Source organism: Neoarius graeffei, chromosome 9 (genome assembly GCF_027579695.1).
Source record: "Neoarius graeffei isolate fNeoGra1 chromosome 9, fNeoGra1.pri, whole genome shotgun sequence".
Lineage (NCBI taxonomy): Eukaryota > Metazoa > Chordata > Actinopteri > Siluriformes > Ariidae > Neoarius > Neoarius graeffei.
The window spans coordinates 18,140,098-18,158,669 of record NC_083577.1 but is presented as its reverse complement, the minus strand read 5'-3'; the positions used below and the strand labels follow the sequence as shown (position 1 = coordinate 18,158,669).

Below are 18,572 nucleotides of genomic sequence, written 5' to 3'. Positions count from 1 at the left end.
ATTTAAATCATAAAACACCATCACATTTCAATTTCGTTTCTGTTTTCAAACACCATGATGTCCTGAGTTGTAAATGTAAATCTGAGCTTTGGTTTGGTCTGAAATCACTTTTGTTTGCTTTTCTTGTAGGCCCTGAGGTACATTCCTTAATCAGAAAGATGCAGATATAATCTCATTTAAAGGGTTATGATGTTAAAGGAGAACTGAAGTCATTTTTAAACTTGCTTTATTTCTTAATTAACGTGTTATTCAATGACGTTTTTGGTTTTAGTAACCTTATATCATGACTTGTATTGGCAACTAATTGCAATTAAATATTGTACTTATCGGCCTAGTCGGTTTTTAGCCATGTTTAATTTTAGTTCGTTTGGTCCACGGTAGGCGTCGCTTATCCGCACGATCTTCATGAGACTTGTGCAAGACTTCAAAGCATGAAGTGTCGGTGCCGCCATTTTGAAAACTGTTTGTTTTCCAAATGAAATGTGGCACAAAAACGAGTTTAAAATGATTACTGCCTACTTTCTTCAAACTTTCCTGATCGCTATCAAAACAAACACAACTTCCGGCTGGATTACATCAGCATTCAAAAGAGGGCACGCACGTTGGACAACATTGGCAGATGTTGGTCACTTTGATTTCCGCTGTACGTTTTACTTCTGTACTACAACGCCTCACACGGGTCTCAACGAATCTTGTTTACGGCCGTTGCTTTGACATATGGACTGATGTATTACATTGCATATTTCAAACACTCGCAACTTGCTATAGTAGTGACAAAATACCTATCGAAAATGCATTCCTATATTTAATAAAATGAGAGAAATAGAATTTTGATGATAAATTTGCCTTCAGTTCCCCTTTAACGATATTAATGATCATGATCAGGCATTTTATCATTAAATAAATCTTCTGGGAAAGAAGGTTTTGATAATGAACTTCTGTTTTTTCTCTGTCTCACCTCCATAAACTCTCTCTCTCTCTCTCTCTCTCTCTCTCTCTCTCTCTCTCTCTCTCTCTCTTCTGTACAGAAGGTTAATCTAACAAGTGCCAATAATCTGGTGATTCTGCCTAAGCTGGAGAGCTGGACATGGTACTGTGTGAGAGTGAAGTCTGTCGATGACTATTACAAGAAGACCAGTGTTTTCAGTCCCGTTTACTGCGTACGGACAGACGGTACGTTTACAACAAGTAAAGAAACAGAAATAGTTTTATGGTTGCAGGGGTTACTTTTTCAAAGTATGAAAATTAACCCTTTGGTGCCTGCCCAAAATTCCCCGATTTTCACCAGTGCCTATTCAAGCAAAAATAGCTTGAGGCTGGACATCAGGATAGCCATCATGCTATATACCATTTTAAAGCTTAATAAATAAGCTAAACAGCTGCACTATCTTTGGCAGTATTTATTTATTTAACAATACCTTTTGTCCAAATCAAACTCTCTTCTCTGCTTGAAAGATATCGAGATTTTTTTTTTTTTTGTCACAGCAACCATTATGTCATCGTTCCTAGAGGAATGATATTTAAAGGGTCCAGCGCCAAAGGGTTAATGCCCCAAAATCCAGATAATCATTTGTATAAATTTTGGAAATCCTGGTTTAATAATCTAAGAAATGTAATGTCCTTTTGTAAAAGGTGATTTCACAGCTATTAGTTTTTTTGTTTGTTTGTTTATTTGTTTTTTTGAGGCCAAGTCAATTGATACTTTTTGTTTGCTATACAAATAGGTTTTGGTTTCACATTGAACATTTGTTAAATGAAAAAGCAAATAAAACCTGAGAGGTTGAGAGACATGCAGACCTGGAACTGAACAAGTTCAGTAAACTTGTTCAGTTCATTAAACTTGTTCATCCATTGAGCAGAAATGAGACGAGAGAAAAAGGTAAATAAACCTTTGACCAGTACGTGTAGAAGTCATTAAAATTTCCAAGTACTGACCTGACACTAAATAAACGACTGGATAAATGAAATGAATAACAAACGGTTTATGTACTGCATCCAGTGTTTTATTGTCCCTTTGTGTGACTTGGTCCAAATCTCTAGAACACATCACATTGCTTCAGCTCCGTCCTGTCTGTTTACAAACTCGTACGTACAAAAACTACTGCAAACCCATGGCACTTTCGGTTCACCTCCTGGAGTTGGGTTGATTCAAGGTTGAACTGCATTTGGAAACAGTCTGAGCAAGTTGTTTTGCTCCACACCAGAATGTGCAACTGCTGTGGACTCACCTGCCCAAACAACACACCAAACTTTACATAATTGATGACACCCTTCAAAGAGGAAGCTTTAAATCCATCCTCCAGTGCCTGAATAATATACAACCTAAAATAACAATTCATATTTGTTTAAAAAAAAAAAAAAAAAGCTCTGTGGATGAAATGGTGAGGGGGTTTTTTTTCCCCTCCTAATACCTTAATAAAATGGTTATACCTTCATATTTAAGTTATTTGCTCAAGGCAAATTTGAGGTTATTATTCACTGAGTCTGAGGTGGATAATTATTTTAGTATAAATACACAGGTGATTTTATTTAAAAAAAAATCTTATCAAAATTATTTATTTCCAACTTCAAAAGCGGCATGTAAATGTAATAACAGCACAGCGCAGACTTGTTACTTATCTACACCGACTCACATAACTTTTATTCTGAAATCGCTAAAATAAATCTCAATTCCACCTTACCTTTTGAACAGTTTTAGACCAAACTTCATCGCATCTTTAGTGCTTTTAGGAACAGTACTTTTCTTCCATAATTTGTAATCCTTCCTCACTTACAGTGACAAAGCAATTGGCCGTCATTTTGCCAAGTCGCTCGAGGTGATTGGTCGAGAGAGTCGGACTATTTCTCGATAATCAGCACGCGCGATTTCCTATAATCACCTGCATATTTATACTAAAGTCACTTCAGACACTAGTGGAATACTTTTTTGTATTATGAATTAGTATAAACATGGAGGTGATTTATAGAAAATTGTGCGTGCTGATTGGTCGAGAAATTCAGACTATTTTTCAGTAATCACCTCGAGCGACTTGGCAAAATGACGGCCAATCGCTTTGTCACCATAAGTGAGGAACAATTACAAATTATGGAAGAAAATACTGTTATTAAAAGCACTAAAGATGCTATGAAGTTTGGTCTAAAACTATTCAAAGATAAGGTGGAATTGTGAGTGACTTTATTTTGAAATCGATAAAATATATTTTATGTGAGTCAGCATAGATAAGTGACACAATGTCAGGGATGGGGTTGGAGACGGATGTAGGTGCAGAAGATGATTTTATTTATAAAAGAGACAACAGGCAAGTAATCCAAATCGGCAGGCAAAATAATAAACGTGGAAGAAGCAAAGGGTCGGGCGAGACACTGAGTGTCAAAGGCACAGAAAAAACGGAAACGTGGAACAGGAATGGAAACCAGGAAAATAAGGCTCGATAATGTGTACAAAACGTAATGCAATACTTCGCACTGAGTGGGCATTGGCACAGTCTTTATATAGGCACGCTGATGCGTCTTGATCCTGTGCAGGTGTGCCTTGTTAACCATGTGCGTGTGAGACTCCGCTTGGCACACGCACAGTCCAGAGCGCGCCCGAGAGTCCTTCTGGTGCATGTGCCAAAGCGTGCAGGTCTGATAAGTCTGCGCCGTGCCGTTATTACATTTGCATGCTGCTTTTGAAGACTGAAATAAATAATATTTTTAAAGTTTATTTATTTTTAAATCACCTGTGTATTTATACTAAAACAATTCTCAGGCTCGGTGAATATCAGTGAATAATAACTTTGACTTTGTCTGGATTATTATTTGCTGATATTCACTTCACCTTTAGTGAGTAGTTGTTAAATATCCATTACTCAAGTTTTAGCCTGTCTTGGCATTTCACCTGCTATTCCATATTTCACAAGTCTTCTATGGGACTCCAGTGAAGTCTCTCTCTCTCTCTCACACACACACACACACACACACACACACACACACACACACAGTTGGCTCTTTGCACCATAGTCATCATCCTGGAATGTGGGCATGTCGGTGTTTGTGTTCTGCCTAGACACAGTGTCCTGGCTTCATTCAGGTGTGCTTCCTGTTACACAATGAGACCTTGCTGTTAATGGACAAGACTCATTTTTGTCTATGAAACTTGTGTACAAATACATGCAGTGTCTTGCAAAAGTATTGTCCTGTATTGTCGCATTACAAGCTGGAATTAAAATGGATTTTTGGGGGGGTTGGCACCATTTGATTTACACAACATGCCTACCACTTTCAAGGTGCACATTGTGACACAAACAATAAGATGAAAAAACAGAAATCTGAAGTGTGCATAGGTATTCACCCCCTTTCGTATGAAACCCCTAAATAAGAGCTGGTCCAACCAATTCACTTCATAAGTCACATAATTGGTTGATCAAGATCCACCTGTGTGCAATCAAAGTGTCACATGATCTGTCACATGATATCTGTATAAATCAACCTGTTCTGGAAGGACCCTGACTCTGCAACACTACAAAGCAAGCAACATGAAAACCAAGGAGCCTCCAAACAGGTCAGAGACAAAGTTGTGGAGAAGTATAGATCAGGGTTGGGTTATAAAAAATATCCCATTTAATTTAATGGAGCACCATTAAATTCATTATAGCAAAATGGAAAGAATATGGCACCACTACAAACCTGACGAGAAGGCTGCACACCAAAACTCACAGACTGGGCAAGGAGGGCATTAATCAGAGATGCAACAAAGACACCAAAGATAAGATAACACTGAAGGAGCTGCAGAGATCCATAGCGGAGATGGGAGTATCTGTCCATAGGACCACTTTAAGCTGTACACTCCACAGAGTGGGGCTTTATGGAAGAGTGGCCAGAAAAAAGCCATTGCTGAAGAAAACATGTTTGGAGTTTGCCCAGCATGTGGCAGACTCCCCAAACGCATGGAAGATGATTCTCTGATCAGATTAGACTCAAACCGAACTTTTTGGCCATCATGGGAAATGCCATGTGTGCCGCAAACCCAACACCCTGAGAACATCATTCCTACAGTGAAGCATGGTGGTGGCAGCATCATGCTGTGGGGATATTTTTCATCTGCAGAGACAGGAAAGCTGGTCATGACTGAAGGAAAGATGGATGGCACTAAATACAAGGCAATTCTGGAGGAAAACCTCTTTGAGTCAGCTAGAGGTTTGAGACTGGGACGAAGGTTCACGGTCCAGCAGGACAATGACCCTAAACATACTGCTAAAGCTACACTGGAGTGGTTTAAACGGAAACATTTTAAATGCCTTGGAATGGCCTAATCAAAGCCCAGACCTCAATCCAATTGAGAATCTGTGGCATAACTTGAAGATTGCTGTACATCAACGCAACCCATCTAACTTGAAGGAGTTGGGGCAGTTTTGCCTTGAAGAATGGGCAAAAATCCCAGTGGCTAGATGTGCTAAGCTAATAGAGACATACCCCAAGAGACTTGCAGCTGTAATTGCAGCAAAAGGTGGCTCTACAAACTATTGACTTTGGGGGGGGGATACCTATGCACACTCCAGATTTCTGTTTTTTCATCTTAATTATTGTTTGTGCCACAATAAAACAACAATTGTCACATTTAAAATGGTAGCATGTTGTCAATGAAATGGCGCTAACCCTCCAAAAATCCATTTTAATTCCATCTTGTAATGCAGCAAAACAGGACAAATATGAATGGGGATGAATACTTTTGCAAGACACTGTACACAATTACAGTAATCCCATAGGTATCAAAAGAACACCAGATGAATAAAGAGAGGAAACTAACAGACACCTGAGATGCTTTGGTGAATAGTTGGAGAGTGTAATGAGGAGGTCTGTGCAATGATTTGCATGATGGACAATTTGCGTTTTTATGTTCAGTGGTACGTTTCAGAACAAGAACTGATTGTCATGTGGCTCTATATAAAATAAATCATGAGGCACCTTTGCCAGTCAGTGAAGGAGGAACTTGCGGACAAATGCAAATTAGATACAGGACACATGATAGATCCACAAACACGCACTTTATTGTGCTGTTATTGGAAAATAATCAAAGACAGGGTTAAGTGATCACCTCACTTATGGTCACAAGCTATGGGTAGTGACCGAAAGAATGAGATCGCGGATACAGGCGGTAGAAATGAGTTTCTTCCACAGGGTGGCTGGGCTCTCCCTTGGAGACAGGGTGAGAAGCTTGGTCATTTGGGAGAGATTCAGAGTAGAACCGCTGCCCCTCCACATTGAAAGGAGTCGGTTGAGGTGGTTTGGGCACCTTGTTAGGATGCCCCCGGATGCCTCCCAAGGGAGGTTTTCTGGGCATGCCTCACCGGGAGGAGACCCCAGGGCAGACCCAGGACATGCTGGAGAGATTACATCTCTTGTCTGGCCTGGGAATGCCTTGGTATTCCCCCAGAAGAGCTAGTGGAGGTGGCTGGGGAGAGGGAAGTCTGGGCTGCTCTGCTTAGGCTTCTACCCCCCCGACTCAGATCCGGATAAGTGGTAGAAGATGGATGGAAGGGTTAAGTGATGCGACCCGACACAAAGCAAAGTTACTGTTGATTTATTTTCCTGTAACAGCACATCTCAAAGTGCTTTATTATTCTTAGACAGCAGAAATTTCATCTCATCTCATTATCTCTAGCCGCTTTATCCTTCTACAGGGTCGCAGGCAAGCTGGAGCCTATCCCAGCTGACTATGGGCGAAAGGCGGGGTACACCCTGGACAAGTCGCCAGGTCATCACAGGGCTGACATATAGACACAGACAACCATTCACACTCACATTCACACCTACGGTCAATTTAGAGTCACCAGTTAACCTAACCTGCATGTCTTTGGATTGTGGGGGAAACCGGAGCACCCGGAGGAAACCCACGCGGACATGGGGAGAACATGCAAACTCCGCACAGAAAGGCCCTTGCCGGCCACGGGGCTCGAACCCGGACCTTCTTGCTGTGAGGCGACAGTGCTACCCACTACACCACCATGCCGCCCCAGCAGAAATTTTATTATTATTATTATTATAATTAATTCAAGAATGAGAGGTCATACTTTTAATTTATAGTAGGTTCTGATTCATAAGGGATATTTGGCACCGATAACAGTCACGGTCTTTTGATTTCTGATAACGACATTATTGTCCCATATCCACCAGTTGAAAAAACAAAGAAACAAACATGTCTTCATTCAGATAGAAATATATTAAACTATTGTGAGTCATTACAAAAATAGTCAAGCAGGCCTACACATGCTTGGGGGGGAAAAAACATTTTGAACTATGTACACAACAGAATGACTTTAGACTTTAACTGTATTACAAAAGTTCTCATCTGGAAATGTGCACATTTATTAGTTATGTTTTCAGGGTATAGTCTACTTTAATTAGAAAAAAGTTTCATCCATCTTCATCACTCAAATATAGCATATGTGTAATGTTAATTTAACAGAAATATTTTAGCATATGTAAATCGTTTATATCAGAACTGTCAATCAACTTCAATTAAAACTAAAAAATATTGTGTACAGATAAGCCATTAAAAAATACTTAAAATATTTTACCACTTTCATCTGCTTGACGTGCTGTTGCTGCTCTGCTTGGGGCAGCTGCTTGTTAGTGCAGTTTGCTCTCTGGTGGACAAACTATGCAACAATGATACTCTTAGCATGGTTAAATTATCAGTCTTCCATCTGTCTGTTTCCTTTTTATTTGTCATTTATCAGCTGTTATAAATGATTGATTGCCTCCATATCAGCCAATAATATCAGCATGCCGATTCATCAGTCGAGCCCGAATTTGTAGTTACATTTAATCTTGTGCTATATCCTAATTAGTTTCTGTTATCACTTGCGTTATAGCTGTTATAAGCATTCGTTCCCTCACCAGTTTCTTTTTTTTTTTGTCTCTCTCTTAATGTTAAGACAAAAACAATGTCTTGTTACCAAGAAACTAAAGTGCTGACACCGGAGGCTCTTTTTATAGATACCTGTACTAAACTTCTCCTCCTCACATAAAACTTTACCACACCACCATTTATGTAGCACATCCTTCATACAGATCTCCAGGGCTCAGCATTACTTTTTTTTAATTGTCTCGTCCAGTCGGACAAGTATCAAGCTTTTTCACTTGTCCTGACCATAACGTTTTTATTCCTATGTATTTACGAGTTCAATTAAAGGAAAGTGATAAACTTTGTTAATCAAAAAGCAGGTATAGTTATGATCATTATGCTTTCATGATTTTATAATTTTTCAGTAAAACTGTAACAATAAACAGAAACTATCCAATGCCCCATTATGGTGTGTGTTATAACCCATTACCTGATCTGCAGTTTTAAGAGTAAACTCTCACCCAAATTCAAAGCTTCTGAAGGAAATAAAGTTAAATCTTGATTAATCCAGTAAAAATTGAAGTATACATTAAAGAAATAAAACTGATAGAAAACGAGTTGGACATGATCAGGGTGACAGAATCGCATTGTGAATGAAAACAAACCATAAGTGAGTTCTGCACTGTCGTAAAATTCCCCCGAAATATTTTACAATATTTGTGATGGTTAACATGAGCCAAACAAAAGAAAAATACAATGAATGTCCAAATGAAATGAAGATTCACCACAGATATTTATTTTCTTGAGGTATTTGATCGCCATTTCTCCAATTTCGATGAATTCAGAGTATAATAATCTATAATTGGATATTACGACACTGTTATTTTTACACACGCACCTGCTGTACTCGGCTTCCCCGGAATTTCATAAACAATAACACGGCCGTATCACTGACAGGACTGAACTGGTTTTGTTGGAATTTTATTGATGTCACTCTTGAATAATTACTATAAAAATTGTGATTTTCAACTAATATTCAGCTTCCCATCAGACAGGCAGATGCGGATTTGACCAAACATTCGGTCATCCCAGACAGTCTGACTACCATTAATATCAAGTCCTGGTCCCTGAGAATGAGCTGTTACTATAGAAACAATAAAGAGTGAGTGCACTAATATTAAAAGTGTGGTATAAGAGACGGTAATGACCATAAACACTAAACATGATGTCTGATGAGACCTGTACCCTGGTGGCGGTGCTGTTTAAAATCCAACAGTAGTCTGCACTGGGCAAAGTGCTGAGAACAAACACTAATTAGTTCAGATGCTTCAGGAATATTTCCAGATTTGGACTATTTATAAAGACTTGTGTGCAAAATCTAGTTGTGAATGAACTTCACATGTGATTTTATAGTCTGACTGGTGGAGCGGTTCTGTCTGGTTTAGACCTGAATTGCACATACCAGTAAGACATCAGACACTGGTATAGTAAAAAATAATAAGAATAATAACATGAGAGTTGTAATAGTATTAAAGACAGCATTAAAATGATACTGAGATTTTTTCGAACAACACAGTGTGGCTGAATCATAAAAGGTCAGTTAGTATCAGACTCAACATCATAAGCCTCAGTCGTTTGTATTCTGGGAGTTTCTGTTGTGTTGTTGAGAGAATTTCCTACAACAAATTAAATTTGTGTTTTAGGTCTGACCCCATACTGGCAGATTGTTCTGTACTTCCTGGTGTCACTGATGCTGTGTTTCCTGGTGCTCCTGGGGGTTTTCACATGCAGCTTCAGAGGAGTGAAGTTCATCAAGAACACCTTCTTCCCCTCTGTACCACTGCCTGCACCCATCCAAGAGGTACAGTTTTAATTTAGATTAAAATTTATTCATATTTTGCTTTCACATAATCCTGCTTCAGAGTACTTGGGGTACTGGATATTATTTTGGAGGAAATGACTAACCTGTATAGACCTAAAATAACTAAATTGAAGTACAGTGTTACTTGAAAGTTTGTGAACCCTTTAGAATTTTCTGTATTTCTGCATAAATATGACCTAAAACATCAGATTTTCACACAAGTCCTAAAAGTAGATAAAGAGAACCCAGTTAAACAAATGAGACAAAAATATTCTACTTGGTCATTTATTTATTGAGGAAAATGATACAATTATTACATATCTGTGAGTGGCAAAAGTATGTGAACCTCTAGGATTAGCAGTTAATTTGAAGGTGAAATTAGTCAGGTGTTTTCAATCAATTGGGATGACAATCAGGTGTGAGTGGGCACCCTGTTTTATTTAAAGAACAGGGATCTATCAAAGTCTGATCTTCACAACACATGTTTGTGGAAGTGTATCATGGCATGAACAAAGGAGATTTCTGAGAACCTCAGAAAAAGCGTTGCTGCTCATCAAGCTGGAAAAGCCGACCAGGAGTGGTCGACCAACAAAGATCATTCCAAGAGCAAGGCGTGTAATTGTCGGCGAGGTCACAAAGGACCCCAGGGTAACTTCTAAGCAACTGAAGGCCTCTCTCACATTAGCTAATGTTAATGAGTCCACCATCAGGAAAACACTGAACAACAATGGTATGCATGGCAGGGTTGCAAGGAGAAAGCCACTGCTCTCCAAAAAGAACATTGCTGCTCATCTGCAGTTTGCTAAAGATCACGTGGACAAGCCAGAAGGCTATTGGAAAAATGTTTTGTGGATGGATGAGACCAAAATAGAACTTTTTGGTTTCAATGAGAAGCGTTATGTTTGGAGAAAGGAAAACACTGCATTCCAGCATAAGAACCTTATCCCATCTGTGAAACATGGTGGTAGTATCATGGTTTGGGCCTATTTTGCTGCATCTGGGCCAGGACGGCTTGCCATCATTGATGGAACAATGAATTCTGAATTATACCAGCGAATTCTAAAGGAAAATGTCAGGACATCTTTCCATGAACTGAATCTCAAGAGAAGGTGGGTCATGCAGCAAGACAACAACCCTAAGCACACAAGTCATTCTACCAAAGAATGGTTAAAGAAGAATAAAGTTAATGTCTTGGAATGGCCAAGTCAAAGTCCTGACCTTAATCCAATCAAAATGTTGTGGAAGGACCTGAAGCGAGCAGTTCATGTGAGGAAACCCACCAACATCCCAGAGTTGAAGCTGTTCTGTATGGAGGAATGGGCTAAAATTCCTCCAAGCCGGTGTGCGAGACTGATCAACAGTTATCGGAAACGTTTAGTTGCAGTTATTGCTGTACAAGGGGGTCACACCAGATACTGAAAGCAAAGGTTCACATACTTTTGCCACTCACAGATATGTAATATTGGATCATTTTCCTCGATAAATAAATGGCCAAGTATAATAATTTTGTCTCATTTGTTTAACTGGGTTCTCTTCATCTACTTTTAGGACTTGTGTGAAAATTTGATGTTTTAGGTCATATTTATGCAGACATATAGAAAATTCTAAAGGGTTCACAAACTTTCAAGCACCACTGTATACTCTTTTTGGAGGACCACCAACACACTCGTGCATTCTGATTCCTAGAAATCCTGAACTTCTCACGGTCATTTAGACTTGTCTCCAACAACTAACTACTGTATAATCCAGCATATTACCTTCCAAACAAATGTTTTTATGATTACCGAGTTACCAGATGGGGATCAAGCAGCTGCATTGCATTGAGGTGATTATGTATTTCCTTTTCCTGGAACCACTGAGAGTCTGTAAATGACCGAGACTCTCAGAAAACCATTCCTTCTGTTTATTATTCTAGCAACTAAGCATTGAATAAAACGTTGCACCCACAATATCAAAGTCAGTGGCATGACAGGAAAATCGGAAAGCTGCTCTCGTACACAAATGCAGCTCTGTTTCACAGTATACATAAAGGTGTAGAGTTCAAGGATGTTTCAAACGATTTAGTTCGTTAAAATGATTCGGTAAGAAAAATCAATTGCCATTAACTCACAAGATGAAGGTGAGGGATCTCATCTCATTATCTCTAGCCGCTTTATCCTTCTACAGGGTCGCAGGCAAGCTGGAGCCTATCCCAGCTGACTACGGGCGAAAGGCGGGGTACACCCTGGACAAGTCGCCAGGTCATCACAGGGCTGACACATAGACACAGACAACCATTCACACCTACGGTCAATTTAGAGTCACCAGTTAACCTAACCTGCATGTCTTTGGACTGTGGGGGAAACCGGAGCACCCGGACACGGGGCGAACATGCAAACTCCACACAGAAAGGCCCTCGCCAGCCCCGGGGCTCGAACCCAGGACCTTCTTGCTGTGAGGCGACAGCGCTAACCACTATACCACCGTGCCGCCGGTGAGGGATCTGTTTTAAAGATATTAATTATGTCAGGTTCCACAGATATTCATGATCACAGTAACAAGAATACTGTACCATAAATTTTTAATGCATTCATAGAAAAACAAATGCGTCATTCATCTCGGGTAAAAAAAAAATAAAAATTAGCATTGCCTTTTCTGAATATGATGTAAATATTCTTTAATAACCTGCATGTTCACATTGTACATTGATATTGATGTATAGTACTATGCAAAACTCTTAGCCCCCTTTATTTTTTTATACAAACTGTTATAGATTTCTGTTTTATGACTTCTGCATTATCGAGTCAGTACAAAAACATTGTAGAGTTCCATACATTTCTTTTCCAGCACAAAATTAAATATTACAGAAAAGTTTGTATCTAAGCAGCATATTCTATAAGAGAGCACTTTTCAGATTTAAAAAAGAAAACATAATGAAGGCTACTGGGTTTTGGTGCAAATGAAGAAGTGAGTGTGACGGTCAAAGTGTCCAGAAGAACTGTGGCTGGTTCTGTAAGATGCTCAGTAAAACCTACAGCTCATTTCCTTATAAAACTGCTCTCACTGTACCTGAGACTTTTTTCTTTTTTTTTTTTTAAGCAAAGGGTCATCTCACACCATTGACTTTGTTTCATTTATTATAGCTAACTTTTTTTTTTTTTAAATGTTGAAACATGGCAACACGGTGGTGTAGTGGTTAGCGCTGTCGCCTCACAGCAAGAAGGTCCGGGTTCGAGCCCCGTGGCCGGCGAGGGCCTTTCTGTGCAGAGTTTGCATGTTCTCCCCATGTCTGCGTGGGTTTCCTCCGGGTGCTCCGGTTTCCCCCACAGTCCAAAGACATGCAGGTTAGGTTAACTGGTGACTCTAAATTGACCATAGGTATGAGTGTGAATGGTTGTGTGTCTATGTGTCAGCCCTGTGATGACCTGGCGACTTGTCCAGGGTGTACCCTGCCTTTTGCCCATACTCAGCTGGGATAGGCTCCAGCTTGCCTGCGACCCTGTAGAACAGGATAAAGCAGCTAGAGATAATGAGATGAGATGTTGAAACATTTCATTTCGTTATTCTTTAAGCCAATTTTGGTCACGGCATTTCTTTACATGTGCCTAAGACTTTCGCACACGACTGTATATCTCTAACCTGTTCTATCGCCTGAACAGTCTGTGTATTCTCTTATACTGTTTCCACCCAAAGGCATGTACCCATTCTTTCTGTTACACCCTCTCTTCTTCAGAATAGGGTGTGATTCAGACAGTTATGTATAATCATGTACAATAATACAAAACGTTATGTGAAATCACGAAAAAAAAAAAAAGTATAGCAGTTTGACCAGAGGTTTCATTTTGATCCCGAAGGCCTACTGTCGCAGAAAATGAGTTCATTCATAAATCATGTAAAGTCGCCCCTGAACCATACATTAAGAGTAACCAGAGGGGAACCGTCAGGGCCTTCTAGACCTTCAGAGAAGGCCCAAACATATCAGCAATTCAAATATTCTATTTAATTTCTCTCAATCTGTAATTGCTTTCATTCTTTTATAATTTCATGATAATTATTCTCTTCTAATTCTAATTTGGCCTCATTTTCTATGAAATTTGCTTCAGAAATGAAAGGGTTACTGTCCTGAAAACATCAAAATCAAGTTATCCAGTGATTTTTTTTTTTTTTTTTTTCTTGTCTCTGGGCTGAGAAGAGTTTAGAGCTGCTCACTCATTGCCAGGACAGAAGGCCATGGCAGTGTATGTTTATGTAGGAAGTGACATCTGAATTAACCAATCAGATTATGATTTATAGTGGGAGGGAACAAAAATTTATCACCCTCAGCCTTCTCGAAGGCCAACGCGAGCTTAACCACTAGTTGGTGCCGTCAGCACAGCAGTGAAGTCACCTTCCAGCCGGTGTAGCGTTCATCAGTAGTGTTTGCAAATGCTAATAAATCCGTCAAGCCAGTGCTATCAAGAGCAAGTAGCACAGGCTAATGACTGTTCTGCTCTTGTTCTGTTCTGCTGAAGGCAGCAATTCTTAATGGTAGTAAACTAAAACCTGCAATTTTGCAATTCCTGAGGAAATGGCTTGTTGTCTTGGCTGTCACATCCCTCGTGTTTATTCGTCATGCTACAGAAACTGTATTACTATAAAGTGTCCATGTACCGTGATCATATAGCATGGCTACATTTCTACACAAAGAAATCCTCTTTAAAAAATACAAAGAAAACAGCATGGATTTGTAACGGAGTGCTATACCTTAGAGAATATGGTAATGCATTGACCTGATTTTTGATGTCCGTCCATACGAACGTGTACCACCACAGGATCATAAGTGCAAGGCAGCATATCTCAAACACTTAACCACTGGGCAATAAAATGTATATCTTTATTTCCATAAGATAGATGGGTTTTAATCCAGTGCTTATTTTTTATTTGCTTTTTAAAAAATTACATGATTATTTACTAACATGTTTTATGAAAAATATTCATGACAGTTTCATATAAAACGAGTTCAAACAGTTTATTAGTTCACTCGCTTGTTGGACAGTTGACAGCTTGTCATGTAAGGCCAATAGATGGACATAAGTGCAGGAAGAGTGTTATTGAAAACACGCTTGCAAACTGATCCAAAATGGAGACAAAGGCAGAGTCAAAAAGCAGGCAGTGGTCGAACGAGGCACAAACAAGAAGTTTGTGAAGTAATAGAAGTAATCAGAAGTAATGGAATACTCCCAGTCCAAAAACACAAACAGGGTCAAAACCAGAAAAGTGGTACAAAATACAAAGCTTTTGCAAAGTCTGTGTGTTATTGAGAGTCCTTATATGTCTGCGCTGTGATTGCGCTCTAATCAGGAACAGGTGCATGGTAATTAGTCCTAATGGTGCTGCATGTGGATGTGACAGATGGAACTAGAAACTGTTTGACATATTAAGTGTGATATTGGATGGTAACTCAACAGTAATGCTGTAAAGTGAAAGCGCTGGCTCACTGCTGTCCACCAGGCACCCAGCAGAGTCACACCATAATAAATGTGGTAGTGTTGTTTCTGGTGTATGGCATGCGGTATCAAAGAAGGGAATAAATATGTATCTGTAATTGTGATGTGTGTCTCATTATAGGCATGACTGTTACAAGACAATGCAGCAATTTACTGATGTGAAATACACAACACTACACAATTCGATGGCTAATTCATTGTGTTCTAATATTATTATTCTATTCAGGTTAATTTTCTGCCCTTGTAAATATTTTGCTCATACATCGGGAGCTCTAATTTTAGACAGTGACTAAACATATATTACATGTAGTAAATGCTCTTTTTAGTTTGCTCCTGGTGATATTGTTGATTTGAACAGAATCACAGAGTAGATTTAGTTGTGGTGAATGTTGCAGGGTAGGTGTAAGTTTTACATTGAAACCATGTCACTTAGTGACCTGGACATAATCTGCAAGTTTGAAAGCAGCAGCCATGAACATTCAGATTGGGCTAAAATAACGCTGGTGCATCCAGCTGATTATCATTATGCAGTGGATGTCTGTGGGAATCTTTATACTCCTAAAGATATATTATTTTATAAAATATTCAGTGCCTCAAACAAACACTTACTGCTGCTTTTGTGGATTTGGATTTAATTGTTGTCCGTTCTACTATTTTTGTCTCATCAGTACTTGTGTGACTCGGGCAGCTCAGACGTGCCATTCTTGTTGAGGACTGATCCGGAGCTGGAGATCTGCTCTGACAAGCTGGATCTTCTTCCCCCGGTCACTGAAGTAATTTTGGAAGTTCACCTGCCACCTGAGACCTGGGAGCAAAAGGGCAGAACACATAGCCGTCAGAGCAGCTGTGATTCCGGTGTTTATTCCACAGAGGGATCGGGTACGATGCAGAACTAGCTCGGAGAAGTGACGGTGGAAAAACTGGGAAGGAAGATCCAAATTGAGGAGCTAGACGAAGGCGTGCAGGACGTGAGCGTCTAGCCTGGCTGAAGTTTGAACGGCCTCGAACTGGTTTGCACTGCAATCTCTTCCCCACCTGCTTCCTACAGAGACATAAAAAGACTCAAAGAAATTCCTTGTTAGAAGGACGAGCTGATCTCTGTACACTTCCTGTGGATTAAGAGCAATTACATCAAACTCTTCCATATGAAGTTGGAAGAACAGGTACTTATGCCACCCATTCTGAATTTCATACCAGTTTAAAACATTTTCTTCCAGCAGTTACTTGTATTACTTTCCAATACATGGCTGATGAAATAGATGGAACATGTGGCAGAAAAATGGCATTAAAATCCCAGAAGGGAATGTGTAATATGAAGGACGGAACTGTTTGCTGCTTATAAACTGTTAAATCTGTTGGAGCCACGATGTCAAACTGTATGTTTCGAAACTGTTTATAAACTATAGGCTTTTATAAAAAATGTTCACTTTGAGATGAACATTGTCAATATTTCTCAGGTTTTTGTGTATTCATAGCTCGATTTAATCATTGTGTTTCACAATTGTTAAGTCTCATTTTAATATGATTCGTGTAGAATCTGATATTATTAGCATCATAGCTTACTTCATTTACTTTCCTTTAATCATGTTTCAAAGGTGATGTAAAAATGGAGGACAACTTGTGTACATACATACATACATACATACATACATACATACATACAATTAAGACTTTTGAAATTATATGGAACGAGAAAAGCACTCGGAGAGCACAGACCTCCACCAAGAATCCTTTAAAAAATTCCGGGATCCAGAAGGTGATCCGGATCACCGCCAAAATTTAATGGATTGTTACTTGTGCCCAGTCACACCTCCTGGAAAAAATTTCAGAGCAAGCCGTTCATTACTTTTTCTGTAATGTTGCTAACAGACAAACAAACCAACGCTACCAAAAACATAACCTCCTTGGCGGAGGTAATAATAACAGGTGAAATGCCAAGACAGGCCAAAACTTTGAGTTGAGTTGTGATATTTAACAATTACTCACCGAAGATGAAGTGAATATCAGTGAATAATAATCAAGATGAAGTTGAGGTTATTATTCACTTAGCTTGAAGCAGATAATTGATTTAGTATAAATACACATATAAATATATTTTTTAAAAATCATTTCACACTTCAAAAGCAGCATGCAAATGTAATAACGGTGCAGACTTGTCACTTATCTATGCCGACTCACATAAAATACTTTGGAAATCGATAAAATAAGTCACAATTCCACCTTACCTTTGAATAGTTTTAGACCAAACTTCGTAGCATCTTTAGTGCTTTTAGGAACAGCATTTTCTTTCATCATTGTAATTCTTCCTCACGGTGAGGAAGCGATTGGCTGACTGCTGAGTCGCTTGAGGTGATTATTGAGAAATGGTCCAAATTTCTCAATCCGCACACGCAATTTCCTATAATCACCTGTGTAGCGCTTTTTTTTTTCTTTTTTTTTTTTAATATAAAAAAAAAATCTTGTTTTATTATGTGTCTTGTTGAAAGCTGTTAGACTGACTGATGTAAAGGTTCCATTTTTTTTCTCTAACATGCAAAAACAATATAATCAATAAATACTTTTTTTCACTGTGCCAAGCACTGAGGTCATTTTCTTTTTCCTGGGATGTAAAATTAAAGTGCAGAAAAAGGATTCATAGAGGAACAACTGCTTTCTGTTTGGCATCCATTCAAACTGTGAACATTTGATCCACAGAGTGATGGCACTTGAACACCTGCTTTATTAGAACAGTGATCATTAATTGGTGGGCTGTAGTTCAGAGACTCTTCTCAACTAACCAGTTTCTCTTCTGTTGTAGATCCTCGGTTGCAGTTTATCCGATCAGCATGCATTTAATGTACATTTAGCCTCTGTGGTCTGATTTCTGAAGTGAAATGATTTGTTTTCACTGTTGACTTTTTTTCAACAAATCCTATGACTTCACTGATCAGATCACAAAGGTGAATTAAATTAGAAATTTCCTTGTATTAGACCTCTGTTTCTCTCTCTGTACCCAATCTCTGGTCTGATGAGTTGTCTTCAGCTAAAACATTTACATAAATGTATGAGATTGGATAAACCACAACAGAGGACCTGCTACAGAAGCCAAACTCTTTTATATTGAAGATACAACCAGTTTTTCTTTTTCTTTTCTCCAAACATTGGTCAGTTCTGCAACAGTAATTTCTGAATACTTGGTTTAGTCCATTGAGATACTTAGCTGGATTTGCATCCAGACCATGTTCCACCAGTTAGTGATCCCTGGAGTATGGGTTTATTCTGTGCTCCAAGTTCAAGAATATTGAGTGTGGTGGAAAATAGTAGTTACCTTCTGAAGACGGGTAAAGAGTGAGTCGCAGAGACACCGTTGACTCCAGAGTAAGAGGTTTGTTCTTGTTCACAGCCGGGGAGAAAACTCCAACTACCAAAGTGTTCCATG

At 39.1% G+C, this 18,572-nt stretch overlaps 1 protein-coding gene across 1 annotated transcript in view; it reads left to right on the top strand.

The window, feature by feature from the left end:
- The window catches only part of LOC132891501 (interferon alpha/beta receptor 1a-like), a 46,311-nt gene extending 28,581 nt beyond the window's left edge, over positions 1-17,730 (top strand). Inside the window, exons 5-7 of the mRNA XM_060929137.1 lie at positions 1,029-1,173; positions 9,532-9,689; positions 15,823-17,730. Of these exons, the coding sequence (XP_060785120.1) occupies positions 1,029-1,173; positions 9,532-9,689; positions 15,823-16,050 (531 nt within the window). The 3' untranslated portion in view covers positions 16,051-17,730. The remainder of the gene's footprint in view (positions 1-1,028; positions 1,174-9,531; positions 9,690-15,822) is intronic.
- Positions 17,731-18,572: the final 842 nt, after the last annotated feature.